Genomic DNA, 13204 nt, shown 5'->3' on the forward strand with positions numbered 1-13204 from the left:
CCCAGTCCAGTGGGGGTGGGGGACAGACACAGATGCAAACCCCAACACAGCCTGGCTCTGTCTTCTTCAGGGACAGAGTCCCACAGTGCCTGGGCCTGGAGTCCCACAGACCAGAGTTCAAATCTCAGCTCTACTACAAACCAGCTGGGTGGCCTGCCAGGAACGTGAATTCACCTCTCTGAGCCTCAGTGGCCCTTCTGCACAATGGGATGACACTTGCTGTCCTGTTCAAGTTATTATTATGAACCACCACCATCATCCCAACTTCCTCTCGAAAGACAGAAACAGAACCTAGATTAGAATCCAGGTCACACGCTGCCCATATCTGAGTGGGGAAAGAGGACCTTATTGTCCTGGCCCTGTTGGGAGGTTTTCTGAGAACCAGTTTTGTGTGCTGAACTTTTAAGCATCTCCCTTTCTCAGGAATGGCAGCATTACTGATGCACCAGTCCAAACATGTACATGTGTCTTGCTCATGCAGACAAGGGCCTGCTCTCACCTGGTGGCCAGGAGGGCTCAGCAGTAGGGAGGGATGCAGCAGACCCTCAGACCACATGCCCAGCCTGGAAATTTCCCACAAGACAGGCCTGAGCACCACCAAGGGCAGGGCAGGACAGATGCCTTCTCCCTTGTCCCTGCCCTGTGCCCTTTCACCTTTTGACTGTTTTAAAGCAAACCTGGGATTTGTTTTCATCACGTACAGTGAGGTGACAAACACAGACAACCGCCTTTAGAAGGAGAGTTTGTTACTCAGAGTTCCCGGAGGGGCACACCTCTGCTGTGTGTGCGGGGTCACGTGGGGAAGCATCAGCGCAGGGCAGGAGAAAAGCCTGGGCCAGAGCCCTTGCTGGGATTTCCATGGGAAGGGGTGGGTGAGGGTTCAAGAGCGTGCGTAGGCAGGTTCAAGAGAGTCAAGATTGGCTGGTTTGAATAATTTCCAGGGCTCTGGGCTACAGGAGTGGTCACCACCTGTCCTGGGACAATTGAGGGCATGGGAAATAATGGTTTGGTGTGTGAGAGGTAAGGGGGGTAGGCAGAGGTGTGACCGGTTAGGGTGTAAAAGGCAGACCAGCAGGCATGCTGTCTACTCTCCCTAGGAATTAACTAGTCCTAGGAGCAGCAGTGTCTCTGGGATTAGCAAGGCGGCAGGATATCAAAGTATCAAAAATACGAAACAAAAAATTTTTCAGTACTGTGATTAGTATGTAGGCCTCCACAGTCCTTGTTCACACCCTATCTGGTTTTCCCCTGGGAGGAAGAGGAGCGAGGCGAGGTGTTGGTCAGCACACCCAGCTCCTCCAAGGAGAGCTGAGCTTGGCCATCCATGCGTTGAGGCCAGAAAGTGGACAGAACTATCCAGGGGTCAGGGGTCAGGACTCTGGTTCTGGATCCCTACGACTGACAGAAACCCGGGCCTGCAACAGCTCCGACTCTGGCAAGCCAGGAGCCTCCAGCAAGACCCTGCCCGCCTCCGACTCAGTTTCTCTTGACATGAGTCAGTGCCCATCAGTCAAGTCTGTGATCCTCTCTGACCATAGCTGCTTCCTGGGTGTGTTCTGCATGTTTCCATCACCTTCTTCTCCCTGGAAGAATGTCTTGTGTAATACACAGGGAAGCTGGACTCTTGCTGACCCGCTGATGGAAATGATTTCTGTATCCACTGCTTAAGGGGCCCTGGGGTAGAAACTAGGGGCGAGGTGGATGTCAACCTCCCCCGCTTCCCAGAAGGCTGTGGGGAAACCTAAAACCACAAGTACCCCACCAAAACCACAAGCACAGCGTGGAAGGCAGCAGGAAGGAAGACCGCCTCGAAAATTAGTGGGGGGTGTGGGGAACACAGTGACAACTGTCGGGCGCAACTGGTTCTCAAAGGGACACAGAAATGTAGTCATCAACAGCACGCACGTTCTGCAAGACCCCTTTCCTTTCCTGGACCTAGACTCAGAGTCTGTCCTCTAAGCTTTGGGGCTCAAATCCAAGCCGTGAAGGGTGGGGACTGTCTGCCAGCAGCTTCCCCCAAAACGCAGAAGGCTCTGCCCTTGACAGGCCCAACTCGACTCGACAGGAGGACACGGGTGCTGACTGCCCCCTCATACCCGCTCCGTCCCTGACATACCCCCTCACACAGTGCATATCCACCCAAGCCATCACATTGGTTTTCCTGAACCAAGATTTGGTTTGGTTTGGTTTTAAATAGCTAGTGGGCCATTCCAGATGGGAATTGGCCTTGACTGTTTTCTGGGATCACCAACTTGGACCATTAGACGCTGGTGCCCTCCTGCCCGAAGATGGCCTGGCCCCAAGGGGACAGACTTCTGGGTGCACAGGAGCAGGACACGGGGCTCTGACGCACTTCCCCCTTCCCCCAACTACAGAGGCTTCGGACGGAGAACCGGCTCCTGAAGCAGCGGATCGAGACCTTGGAGAAGGTGAGGGGTGCAGCCGCCAGCCTGTGGCACCAAACCCTCCCAGTCCTGAGCAGGACCTAGCAGCCAGAGGGCCGGCCAGCCAGCCTCCTGCCCCAGGCGCGACCCCCCCCTTAAACCCCATGGCATAAATCCCACAGGCCCCACCATGTGTTTCCCTGAGACTTGGGCTGCTGTGTAAATTGGGGACTGAGGGGAAGCTTTGCCTGAAGGGGGACTGAGTTATAACCCCATTAACTGCAAACAGAAATCCATTTGGGTCCGGCGCCCTCCCTGGCTGCCTGGGTGTGGGCTGCTCTGACAAAAGAAAGGAGAGGGTGGCCATGCGCCATGGAGGGGGTGCCACAGCCTTGACCCTTGCCCCCAACCCGTTTTTAAATACGGGAGTAGAGATAGGGGCTCTCAACTTCCAGCTCCCTGCTCAGTCTCTCTTGACTTACTACTGACCACAGGTGGAATTTGTCCTTGCCCCAAAGCCTTGAGTCTTGTACTGCCTCCAAATTAAAACTGCACTCAGGGGCCCAGGCTGCCCCCCACAACCCTCCTCACGCAAGGCCCCAGCCCCGCAGCTCCCATGGGTGACCCTGCCCACCCCCCCCACACACACAGACTCCTCCCCAGGACGGAGCTCACTCTGGCTTTGGTCTTCCTCCCGGCCCTCTCCTGCTGGTTCTCTGGTTCTCCGGTCTCACTCCTCTCTCCCGCTTCTAGAGATAGCCCACCGCGTTAGTGACATGTGGTTCTTGTCTGTCTCCCTTCTCCTGTCCCCGCGCCTTCCGCTCTGCCTCCTCCCCCTGTCGCTCGGAACCCCTCCGCCGGGTAGGAGAGCGCTGCTCTGGCTGATAGGTTAATACAGGTACTGTAGCTTTTCCTCTCCCTCTCCCACTTCTTCCCGGTGCCCACACATGACCACCAGACGCCTCTGCCCTGGCCGCTGCCATCCCTCGGGGGAGGAGGGGGGAGGGGCAGACCTGGCGCTGTGCATGTGGGCAGCTGGGGACCGCTTCTCCAGAGACAGAGGCTTCCCTCTGGGGGAGAGAGCATGCGTGTGAAGGCCTGATGCCTGTGGGCGCGTGTGAGTGTGCACGCAGTGCACAGGTTTCCACTGATAGGGATAAGGGTGGGGACCCTGAGGCTACATCAGCAACAGGCCCTGGTTGGTGTCTGCACAGCTGAGCCACCCCAACACAGACACACACACACACACACAGACACACACACTCCCCTACCCCTTATGGCCCCTCACGCTCTTCTCTGCTCTGACCTGCAAGGCCTGTCCTCTTCTCTCACTCGCCTGCTTCTGCTGCTGCCTCATCTTGAATGGCTTTCTCTGGAAGCTTCTGCCTCACCACCTGGTGGCTCTGAGCCTGGAATGGGGGGCCTAAATTGGGGGTTGAGGGGATGAGGCTGGGGAGTCTTAGTCTTGGGCAGGTGGAAGTCTGGGGGCCCAGGACTGAAGAAGGTTGGGGGAGAGGTGTACCCCCCATCCTGGCCCCCAGGAGCCCGTCCTGAACCTCTGGGCCCTCGGCTGTCCCCAGATCCCCGTCATCCCTGGCAGATCCTGGCCTCTGCTGTGCTGTCCACCCTGTGGACAAGGACTTATTTCTCCTCACCGGGACAGAGGCTGCACGCGAGAGCCTGGGCCCCGGGTCGGTCTGTTCCTCCAGGTTCCTCCTGGTTCCTGTTCCTGCCTGCGCCCCCCCCCCCAATCCCCAGGCCCCACGGGGCACCCCATCTCAGGCTCTGAGTGTGGAAGGTCCTTCTCCTCCCACCCCGCCTCCACCCTCTCTGAGCCTTCCCCCAGGCGGGCCCCAGGCACAGCGGGGGGTGTGAGCGTAGAGTCACGGCACCCCGTCCTCGCTGTCCTCAGGGGCAGGTGACGCGCGCACAGGAGGCGGAGGAGAACTACGTCATCAAGCGGGAACTGGCTGTGGTGCGGCAGCAGTGCAGCTCGGCAGCCGAAGACCTGCAGAAGGCGCAGAGCACCATCCGGCAGCTGCAGGAGCAGCAGGTACCAGGCCGGTGGGCGGGGCCCCAGCCCACGCCCTGGGCCTGGCTGCCTGCCAAGCTCTGGGGCACCTGGCCCCAGTCAGCCCTGCCTCAGCCCCTGGCCCTCCTGTTCCTTCCTGGGGGACCAGTGACCCAGCGTCTCCCCCAGCCCCACACCCAGGGGGGTCCTGTGGTTTCCGCTTCCCACCCCCTAGTGAGGTGTCTCGCCTACCACATTACCACACTGAGGGCAAGACGGTCAGCCTCCCCTCCTCCCCCCAACACAAGGGCATCTGGGAACCAGCTGTCCCTGCAGGGACCCCGCCCTCCACTGATGGAGCTGTGATTTCTTGGGGAAGCCTTGATGTCTCCCCAGGGTCTGAAGGGCCGTTGGGCTGTTATCAAACCAAACCCAGGTCCACTCATCTGACATGCAGCAAAACCAGCTACCAACACGGGTTGTGGTGAAGGAAACTGCAGCATCTTTTGCAAATAAGGAGAAAGGGCAGCTCATGCTCAAAAGAACCCAGAAAGTCCCCGATGGCTTTTAGACAGGGGATTTTTTAGTATTTTCATTTATTTATCTGGCTGAATCAGGTCTTGGTTGTGGCACTTGGGACCTTCTGTCTTCACTGCGGCACATGGAATCTCTAGTTGCAGCATGTGAACTCCTAGTTGTGGAATGTGGGATCTGGTTCCCCAACCAGGGATCAAACCCAGGCCCCCTGCGTTGGGAGTGTGGAGTCTTAGCCACTGGGCCCCCAGGGAAGCCCCTAGGCAGGTTTTTTTTAACGCAGTGCCAGGGAGAGGGTCCTAGGATGCAGGGTCAGCTCGTGGACCTTCTTCTGATTGGTTGGTGGTGAGGAAACAGGGTGATGTTTAGGGAACCCCAGTCATCATCAACCCTCTGGCTACAACCAGTCTGGAGTCTGGTGCTGGTGGTCAGTGTGTAGTCACCATGCTCCACCTGGCTGGGGCTCTTACTTTCTGCAGAAGAAGTCAAAGACCCATGTCAAGTAGTTATCTCTACTCCCTCAGGAGGACCTAGGCGTCCTGGGACTCTATGGTCCTCATCATTTACTGCCTGAGGCTGCTCTCGAGAACTCAGTGGAGGCCTTGGAGACTACAGCCTTTTTCTACAAGCAAGAAACAGGGACACAGAAGGGCTTTTGTATGCAGGAGGGCCCACGGGGTCCTGCTTGGTTTCAGCCCGCCATTTTCTTTGAAACTCAAGAGAAGGGTGGCACATGAAAGGCAATAAAGTTTTGGGAGGTAGAGAGGTTAATCATACACTCGACTGGGGAGCTGTTTCAGGGCTTCCTCAGGGGATGGGTAGGCAGCCATGCATGGTAGGAGCTGGGACAAGGGAGGGTAACCCCCTCCAGTGCCCAACACCTTGCCCTCAGAAGAGGGTCTGGTCTGTGCCCATCAGCCTGATCTGATGGGTTGGGAATGAGGTGGGGGCAGCCCAAGTCTGTTGTGGAGTCGTGAACTCGGGTGGGTGGTGGAGGGCCCATGGGCTGAAGCATGGCAGAGTCTACTTCTCCCAGAGAGGACTTCCAGAACTCTCCTCCAGCCACACCCAGCAGCTGCCTTCCTGATGTGGTAACCCACTGGCAGCTGTGGCCTCCAAACTCAGCAAGTATGCCTGAGCACAGGCCCCGAGGGGCAGGGAAGGGTGCTGTCAGCTCCCCACACCCCAGGGCTGAACCAGCAGGGCCTAGCAGTGAGGTGAGGCTCCCTGATGTGGAGAAACCACAGGGTGCTTGAGAAACAGTGAAGAGAAGGAATGGTCATTGGCTGAGGAGAATCCCTCCCTTACGTGTTGACCCTCTGCTCCTGGGGACAGAGGGGCAGAACTTTGCTATTGCTTACCCGCACCCACCTTCCGGCCAAGTTCACGTGCTGTAGCCCTCCCTGGCTCTGAAGCAGCCAGGCCAGTGGGGAAGCTGAGGCTGGGTGAACCCTACCTATGGCACAACGCCCTCCGTCAGGCCAGTTGGAGAGACAGTCACCTGCCCCCTCTGGGCTCCTGCCCTTAGGCCTGCTGCAGAGCTGGTGAGGCAGGGAGGTTGCTGCAAGGCAGAGGGAGGCAGGGAGGGAGTGTGGAAGATGCTGGTGGGGCCCCTGGAAGAGATGCAGCTGGGCCGAGCTGCCACGGGGCCCAGAGCCCATCTGGGCCGAGAGAGAACCACCCACACCCCTGGACTTCAGAGACCCCCAGTGGTCAAGGGTAGCGAGCAGACCTGGGCAGTTAGGCAGGAGGGCCCCATAAAGACCTGGTCAGTGGGGAAGCAGGGGGTGGGGCAGCTGAGGAGCAGGGTGGCTGGGGCAACTTGCCAGAGAACTGCCCTGCCAGGCCACCCAGGCAGCAAGATGCAGGCTGTGCTTTGACCCCAAGCGCTTCCTCCCTCACTGTCGAGGTCTTCTGTATGGGGCCCACCCATCACCCCTGGGACCCCCAGGTACCTCTGAGAAGCCCCTGGACACGGACCAAGAAAGTGGTCTCAGCCAACTCTTTCCCCCACAATGCGGTCAGGCCACAGACCACACAGTAGGAAGCAGCACCCAGAGAACTCGCTCTGCATACTGCCCCCAATGATCCTGTGAACCAGGCACTGGTGTCCCTCAGGGGGCTCCTGAGGCCATGTGTGGTGTCCCTAGGACCCCAAGACAAAGCATCAGGGCCCCCGTGGTGTTCTGCCCCTCCAGGGGATCTGGACTTTCTCCTTGCCCCCTCTCCACCCACAACCTAAGCCCCGCTCCTGGCCCTGGGGATGGAGGAGGTGGGACCAGGCCTGGGCCCTCACCTGGCTGGCAGGAAGGCTGCCCACCTCCGGCCACAGCCTGTCGCCCAGCACCGCCCTCTGCCTGCCCCCAGGATAACCCACGCCTCACCGAGGACTTTGTGGCCCATCTGGAGACGGAGCTGGAGCAGTCACGGCTTCGGGAGACTGAGACCCTGGGGGCTCTTCGGGAGATGCAGGACAAGGTTCTGGACATGGAGAAGGTGCGACTGGGCAGCCGCTGGGGGCACCCTGGAGATGGGGCAGTGAGGGCACCCCTGGGAGGTGACAGCCAGGCCCTCGCTGTCAGGGGCAGCCCCAGGGACCTGAGGGCCAGGCCCTGGAGTCAGAGCCCCTCCCCTACCTCCTCCGCCATAGTCTCCACAGCAAGGTGTGTACCACTCAAGCCCTGGAGGCGCGCGCACACACACACACACACACAGCAGCACGACTCCATGAGAGGCACGCCTGCCCTCGCATGCCACACACCAGGCCAGCAGCACAGCGGCCGCCGCGGGCCTCCTGGACAGCCCATCCCGCCTGTGTACGACCCCCTCAGGCCCTGAGCTCCAGGGTGAAGGGAAGGCGCAGGCCCATCAAGGATGGAGGAGGGCCCTCCCCCCTCCACAGCCCCACCACCCAGGGGGCCGCCTTCTCCCACCTGCAGCCCTTCAGGGAGCGCCAGGCCTCTTGGTCCCTTCCCAGTTCTTCCACCCTGGTTATTGTCTCAATTTCCCTGAGCCACCAGAAGGGAAATGCCCTGGCCACCAGAGGGCAGCACTCACCCACTAGCGGAAGCCGCGGCCCCCCCAGCTTCAAGCTGCAGTTTGAGGTGTCCTCCTAGGTGGGGTGTCTCTGCCACAGCCTTGCATGGGGCCATCAGCCTCACAGTCCCTAACAGACTCACCACCCAGATTGGGCTTTCCTCTCCCCTCTTTACATCAGAGGGAAATGTGGGCCCAGAAGTTCCACCACCCTCCCCCCAACTCCCAGACAAGGGGCAGGGAGAACCTCCTGCAGCCAGTTGGCTTTTGGTCCAAGAGGCTGGAGCACAAATCTCTCATCACTGAGCCCTTGGGAGACCAGGATAGGGCCTGGGCCGGCCCTCTGCCCCCAGGGAGACAGTGCCCACACCTGCCATCTGCTCAGCTTCTGCTGGGCCAGGTCTGGGCTGGGAGGGCGAGGATCTCAGACTCCCAGGTGAGGAGCACCTGGCCTCCCGCCCTCTTGGTGTTATTAACAACCACGTGTGGTGTTGGGGTTGCCCTGGAGCAGCCCCCGGAGAGAGCAGGTGCTGTTACTACAGCGGCTTTACAGACCACGATTTCTAGCCGGGGCTGCGAGGGTGGGGTCTCCTCCCCTGGGGGCTCGTCCTCCTTCGCTGGGCATCCGGGCGTCCAGGGTGCACCCTCTCCCAGCCCGGCCGCCAACGGTGAAGCCCAGAGGAGAGGGGGGCGGGGAGTGAGGCCCGCAGGTAGGGCCACGTGGCCGCAGCTCGCTCCTCTCCCCGCAGAGGAACAGCTCGCTGCCCGACGAGAACAACGTAGCTCGGCTTCAGGAGGAGCTGAAGGCGCTCAAGGTTCGGGAGGGTGAGGCCGTGGCCTCGGCGCGGGAGCTGAAGCTGCAGCTGCAGGAGCTCTCGGACACCTGGCAGGTGAGGGCGGGCCTCGTTCCAGGCGGTCGAAGCGGCCTCGGGGCCCCCAGCGCAGACCGACCGCCGACCTCTCCCCGCAGGCCCACCTATCCCGCGGTGGCCGCTGGAAGGAGTCCCCGCGGAAGCTGGTCCTGGGCGAGCTGCAGGACGAGCTGATGAGCGTGCGGCTGCGCGAGGCCCAGGCGCTGGCTGAGGGTCGAGAGCTGCGGCAGCGCGTGGTGGAGCTCGAGACGCAGGTGGGACGAGGCCGGCCCGGGGAGGGAACCCGGCGCCCGGGGTCGGGCCCTCGGCAAGTCCGTGACCCCCGCGCATCCGCCCGCAGGACCACATCCACCGCAACCTGCTGAACCGTGTGGAGGCTGAGCGCGCGGCGCTGCAGGAGAAGCTGCAGTACCTGGCGGCGCAGAACAAGGGGCTGCAGACGCAGCTCAGCGAGAGCCGCCGCAAGCAGGCGGAGGCCGAGTGCAAGGTGCCCACACCCCCACTCCCCCCATCCCCTAAGCCCTGCCGCGCCCCTTGACCCCTTTTCCCCCACCCCCGCCCCCAGAGCAAGGAGGAGGTGATGGCCGTGCGCCTGCGGGAGGCGGACAGCATGGCGGCGGTGGCCGAGATGCGGCAGCGCATCGCGGAGCTGGAGATCCAGGTGAGCGGTGAGGCGAGGGGGGGCGCGCCGCGGACTGGCTCCGGGACCGGACCCCGTGCTGACTGGCACGGCCCGCCCTCAGAGAGAGGAGGGCCGCATCCAGGGCCAGCTGAACCACTCGGACTCGTCGCAGTACATCCGCGAGCTCAAGGACCAGATCGAGGAGCTGAAGGCCGAGGTGAGCGCGGGAGAGGCGTGAGAGCCCCCGTGGCCGCGGCCAGTGATGGGCCGGGCGTCGGCGCTTCGGGGAGCGGGAGAGGAGGGGGGCCCGACGGCCAGACTCGGTCCGTGGGGACATCGATGCACGCCTCCAGCGCGCGGGTCCCACCCACCCTAACCCCCCGCCCCAGGTGCGGCTGCTGAAGGGCCCGCCGCCCTTTGAGGACCCGCTGGCCTTCGACGGGCTGGGCCTGGCGCGGCACCTGGACGAGGACTCGCTGCCGTCGTCCGACGAGGAGCTGCTCGGCGTGGGCGTGGGCGCCGCGCTGCAGGACGCGCTCTACCCGCTGTCCCCACGCGACGCGCGCTTCTTCCGCCGGCTGGAGCGGCCGGCCAAGGACAGTGAGGGCAGCTCCGACAGCGATGCCGACGAGCTGGCCGCGCCCTACAGCCAGGGCCTGGACAACTGAGGCCGTGCCCCGCGTGCTCGGAGCCAGGGGGGACCGCCGCCAGCCCGCTCCTGCGTCGGCGCCAGCTCTTCACAGACTCCAGCCCTCTGCGGTTTCACCCACCCCGAGGGCCAGGCCCAGCGCGCAGCCAGGCATAGAGGGTAGGGCCGGAGGCTGGGGATCCTCACAGTGCCCTGGCAGGCCCACCCTCCCCAGCAGTGTTTACCCATCTTGGTCCGTTCCCCTCTCGGCCCATTTATCTGGAAGGTCTGCCCCTCTTAACAGCCAGGGCCAGGAGGACCCAAGGGTCCCAGGACTGCACCAACAGAAGCTCCCCCTCCTAGTCTGCCTCCTCCTGGGACAAGAGCGGCCCTGCCGGGAAGGGCCCAGACTCTGGGGCAGACCTGAGGAGGAAGGTGCCCCTGTAGGCCGGACTTTACCACCCATGCAGGCCCTGGGGACCCTTGGCCTCTGGAGACAGATGGCCAGGCGGGGCTTCCCTGCCTGGAGCAGGCATTGTGGCCCCTGCAACAGAAACCAAAGTCCCCCTACTGAGTGCAGGGCTGCCAGGGTGTGAGTGGCCAGCTGGAACCAGCCAGGGCCTGGGCAGTATCTGTCACTGCTTGCTGGGGGCCAGAGCAGCTGTAAGGAAGTGGAGAGACCTCCCCCTCCCCAGCACCCCACCTCTTCCTCTGTGGCAGTCCCATCACCTCAGCTTGGCCAGTGACGGAGGGAGGGGGGCTCCCCGCGCAGGCTAGCCTCCTCTCCAGGGGGTCCCCAGCCTACAATTCCCTTCCTCCTCTGTATCCCTAGCCCCACCCTCCAGCCCCAGGGGAGGAGGCCTCCTGGCTGAGTGCCCCCCCCACCACCTGCTCACAGTGGTCCCGTGGTCTCTGCTGAGTCAGAGCCAAGAACGGTGCCAAAGTCCAACGATGCCCCCAGACTGGACCCCCCGGGACCTCCTGACCCCCGGGCTGACCTTCTCGGTGCTCCTGGAGCCTAGAACAGCATCACAAACAGTTCCCCTGGCGCTTCCTGGGGTGGGGATCCATGCTCAGTCCCCCCTTCCCGGTCGCCCACTCAGTGTTACAAAGCCTGGGGACCAGGGTGGGCATCCCAGGGGCTCACCCACATGCCCCCCGCACTGCCCACCACCATTTTGCACACTGCCTGTTCACACTCCACATGTCGCCCAGGCGGGAGAGATGAAAAATAAAGTGTATTTACACAGTCACGACAAGGGGTGCTGAGCGGGGTAGGCCTGGGGGTCCCTGGCCCTTTGTGAAGCAGTAGGGAAGGGAGGAGGCTGTCTATGCCCTTGGGAGCCTCCCACTGTCTAAGAGAAACAGGGGCACAAGTCACAGCAGGCCAGCAGGGGCCCAAAGAGGCTGCCCAGGATGGGGTGCAGCGTGGAAGAGCAAAGTTCACACTGTGCGTGTGAACATTAAGTGTGGGGGTAGGAAGAGATAGGTTGGTATTGGAGGAACAGGTCACCAAGGACCTGGGACGTCCAGCTTGCAGATGCACCCTTAGAGCAGGCATTTTCAGGAGGATGGCTCTGGACATGGGGAGAGTGGGTCATGATTTCCCACCAGGGCAATTCAGCCAGGGCCTCCCCTGAGAGTCATGGAGAATGAAGGGGCTTGGGATAGGGGCCTCAGGAGGATTCAGGATCTAGTTTCCTCCATTTCGCATGTACTTCCTGAGGCCTTCAGGGTTTTCTGCTCTGAGCCTGGTTCTGAGGGGTCCCAAGTGCAGTGAAGGAGACAGACATTGGGGTGGGGGGGGGGGGGGAAGCTTGCGCTAAGAGTGGTGAGTGCCTAGATGAATGTGTAGGGAGATCAGGGAAGGTTTCTTGGAGGACATGGGGGGTGGGTGCATCTCCAAGGGCAGAAGCCTAAGGGTGAGATGTGGCGGGATCAGCAGGAGACACGTGAGATCTGTGAAGAAAGAACAGGAGAAAGTGGCCATGGCCAGATTGGGAAGGGGGTTTTCAAGTCAGGAGAAGAAAGACTTTGTACTTTGAAATGAGGGTACTGGGGAGCCATGGAGGGCTTAGGTGAGAGGGGCACCATCAGAGGGACTACAGTCTTGGGGGTCAGCACAGAGACAAAACTGAGCCAGCGGTGGGTACTGCCCTAGGGAAAGAAGACCCAGAGAGGCGGGTCCTTTATAGGGTTGCCCACGGAGCTGAGGTGTAGTCCCAGCTACTGCAGGGAGTCAGATCCAGGGATGGCAAGGAAGGCTTCCTGGGGGAGACATTTAATGGTCCAGCCAGATACCAGCCTGGCCCTGGCCTCTATGTCCAGTGTGGGCCCACAAAGTGTACCCCATTCTGCTGCATGATACCTGCAGAGCAGCGAGCAGGACACCTGTCATGCACCAGGACAGCTGAACCCCTCTCACGCCACAGCTCCTGTGGATCCATCACCATCCCCACCACACAGTTTGAACACTGAGACCTCGACTGTTGCTGCCTGCCTCTCCTGCTCCCACCGAGTAACTCCACCCAGTTAGCTCCCAGGATAGGGCATGAAGTTGGGAGAACTGGGGCTCTGCCCTGCTCCCTCTCAAGGGCTGGTCTTGGGGCCTCAGCTACCCAACATGTCATGAGTCAACTCAGGCTTGTCTCAGCATCTGGAAACAAGGACACCCAGGTCCTCACCAGGGCCCAGCTTAGAAAAGGAACCTCTGTAGTTTGTCAACTTAACCGATTGGCTCCCAGGGGTGTAGGTGACAGTATCCCATCAAGACTGGGCCAATTTCTCTTCAGATCCTAGGTTGGGAGGCAGTTGCTTCTGGGGTGGGGACCAGCAGGAACCCAGCTTCAGGGACTGGGTCTATGGGCAGAGAAATAACCCCACATGGGGTCTCTCCCTGTCCTTCTACCTGTCCTGAGGATTGTGGTTCCCCTCAGGCTGCTATCATTTTGGGTGTAAAGCAGGACACCCATGGGGAGGAAAGGCCTAGGGGGTCCATTTCCTGCAGGGGTACTTGGGAAAAAGGAGGGCCTGGGCTGTGGCTTAAAGGAGCTAGAGTCAGGATGACTGGACTGTGGGAGGAAGGGCAAGGAATTCTGACTTGGGGGAGACAAGCAA

General features: G+C 61.2%; 1 protein-coding gene across 2 annotated transcripts in view; it reads left to right on the forward strand.

Moving 5' to 3' along the window:
- Positions 1-11340, forward strand: part of EVI5L (ecotropic viral integration site 5 like) — a 32342-nt gene extending 21002 nt beyond the window's left edge. The window contains exons 11-20 of one of the 2 annotated variants that reach the window (XM_043911701.1): positions 2376-2429; positions 3250-3282; positions 4297-4437; positions 7297-7425; positions 8715-8855; positions 8936-9091; positions 9178-9324; positions 9403-9498; positions 9581-9676; positions 9849-11340. In XM_043911701.1, coding sequence (XP_043767636.1) covers positions 2376-2429; positions 3250-3282; positions 4297-4437; positions 7297-7425; positions 8715-8855; positions 8936-9091; positions 9178-9324; positions 9403-9498; positions 9581-9676; positions 9849-10127 — 1272 coding nt within the window. In that variant the 3' untranslated portion in view covers positions 10128-11340. The remainder of the gene's footprint in view (positions 1-2375; positions 2430-3249; positions 3283-4296; positions 4438-7296; positions 7426-8714; positions 8856-8935; positions 9092-9177; positions 9325-9402; positions 9499-9580; positions 9677-9848) is intronic. The other variant, XM_043911702.1, reaches the window with a different exon arrangement.
- The last annotated feature ends 1864 nt before the right edge of the window (positions 11341-13204 follow it).

Source organism: Cervus elaphus, chromosome 9, assembly GCF_910594005.1.
Source record: "Cervus elaphus chromosome 9, mCerEla1.1, whole genome shotgun sequence".
In the NCBI taxonomy this organism is placed as follows: domain Eukaryota; kingdom Metazoa; phylum Chordata; class Mammalia; order Artiodactyla; family Cervidae; genus Cervus; species Cervus elaphus.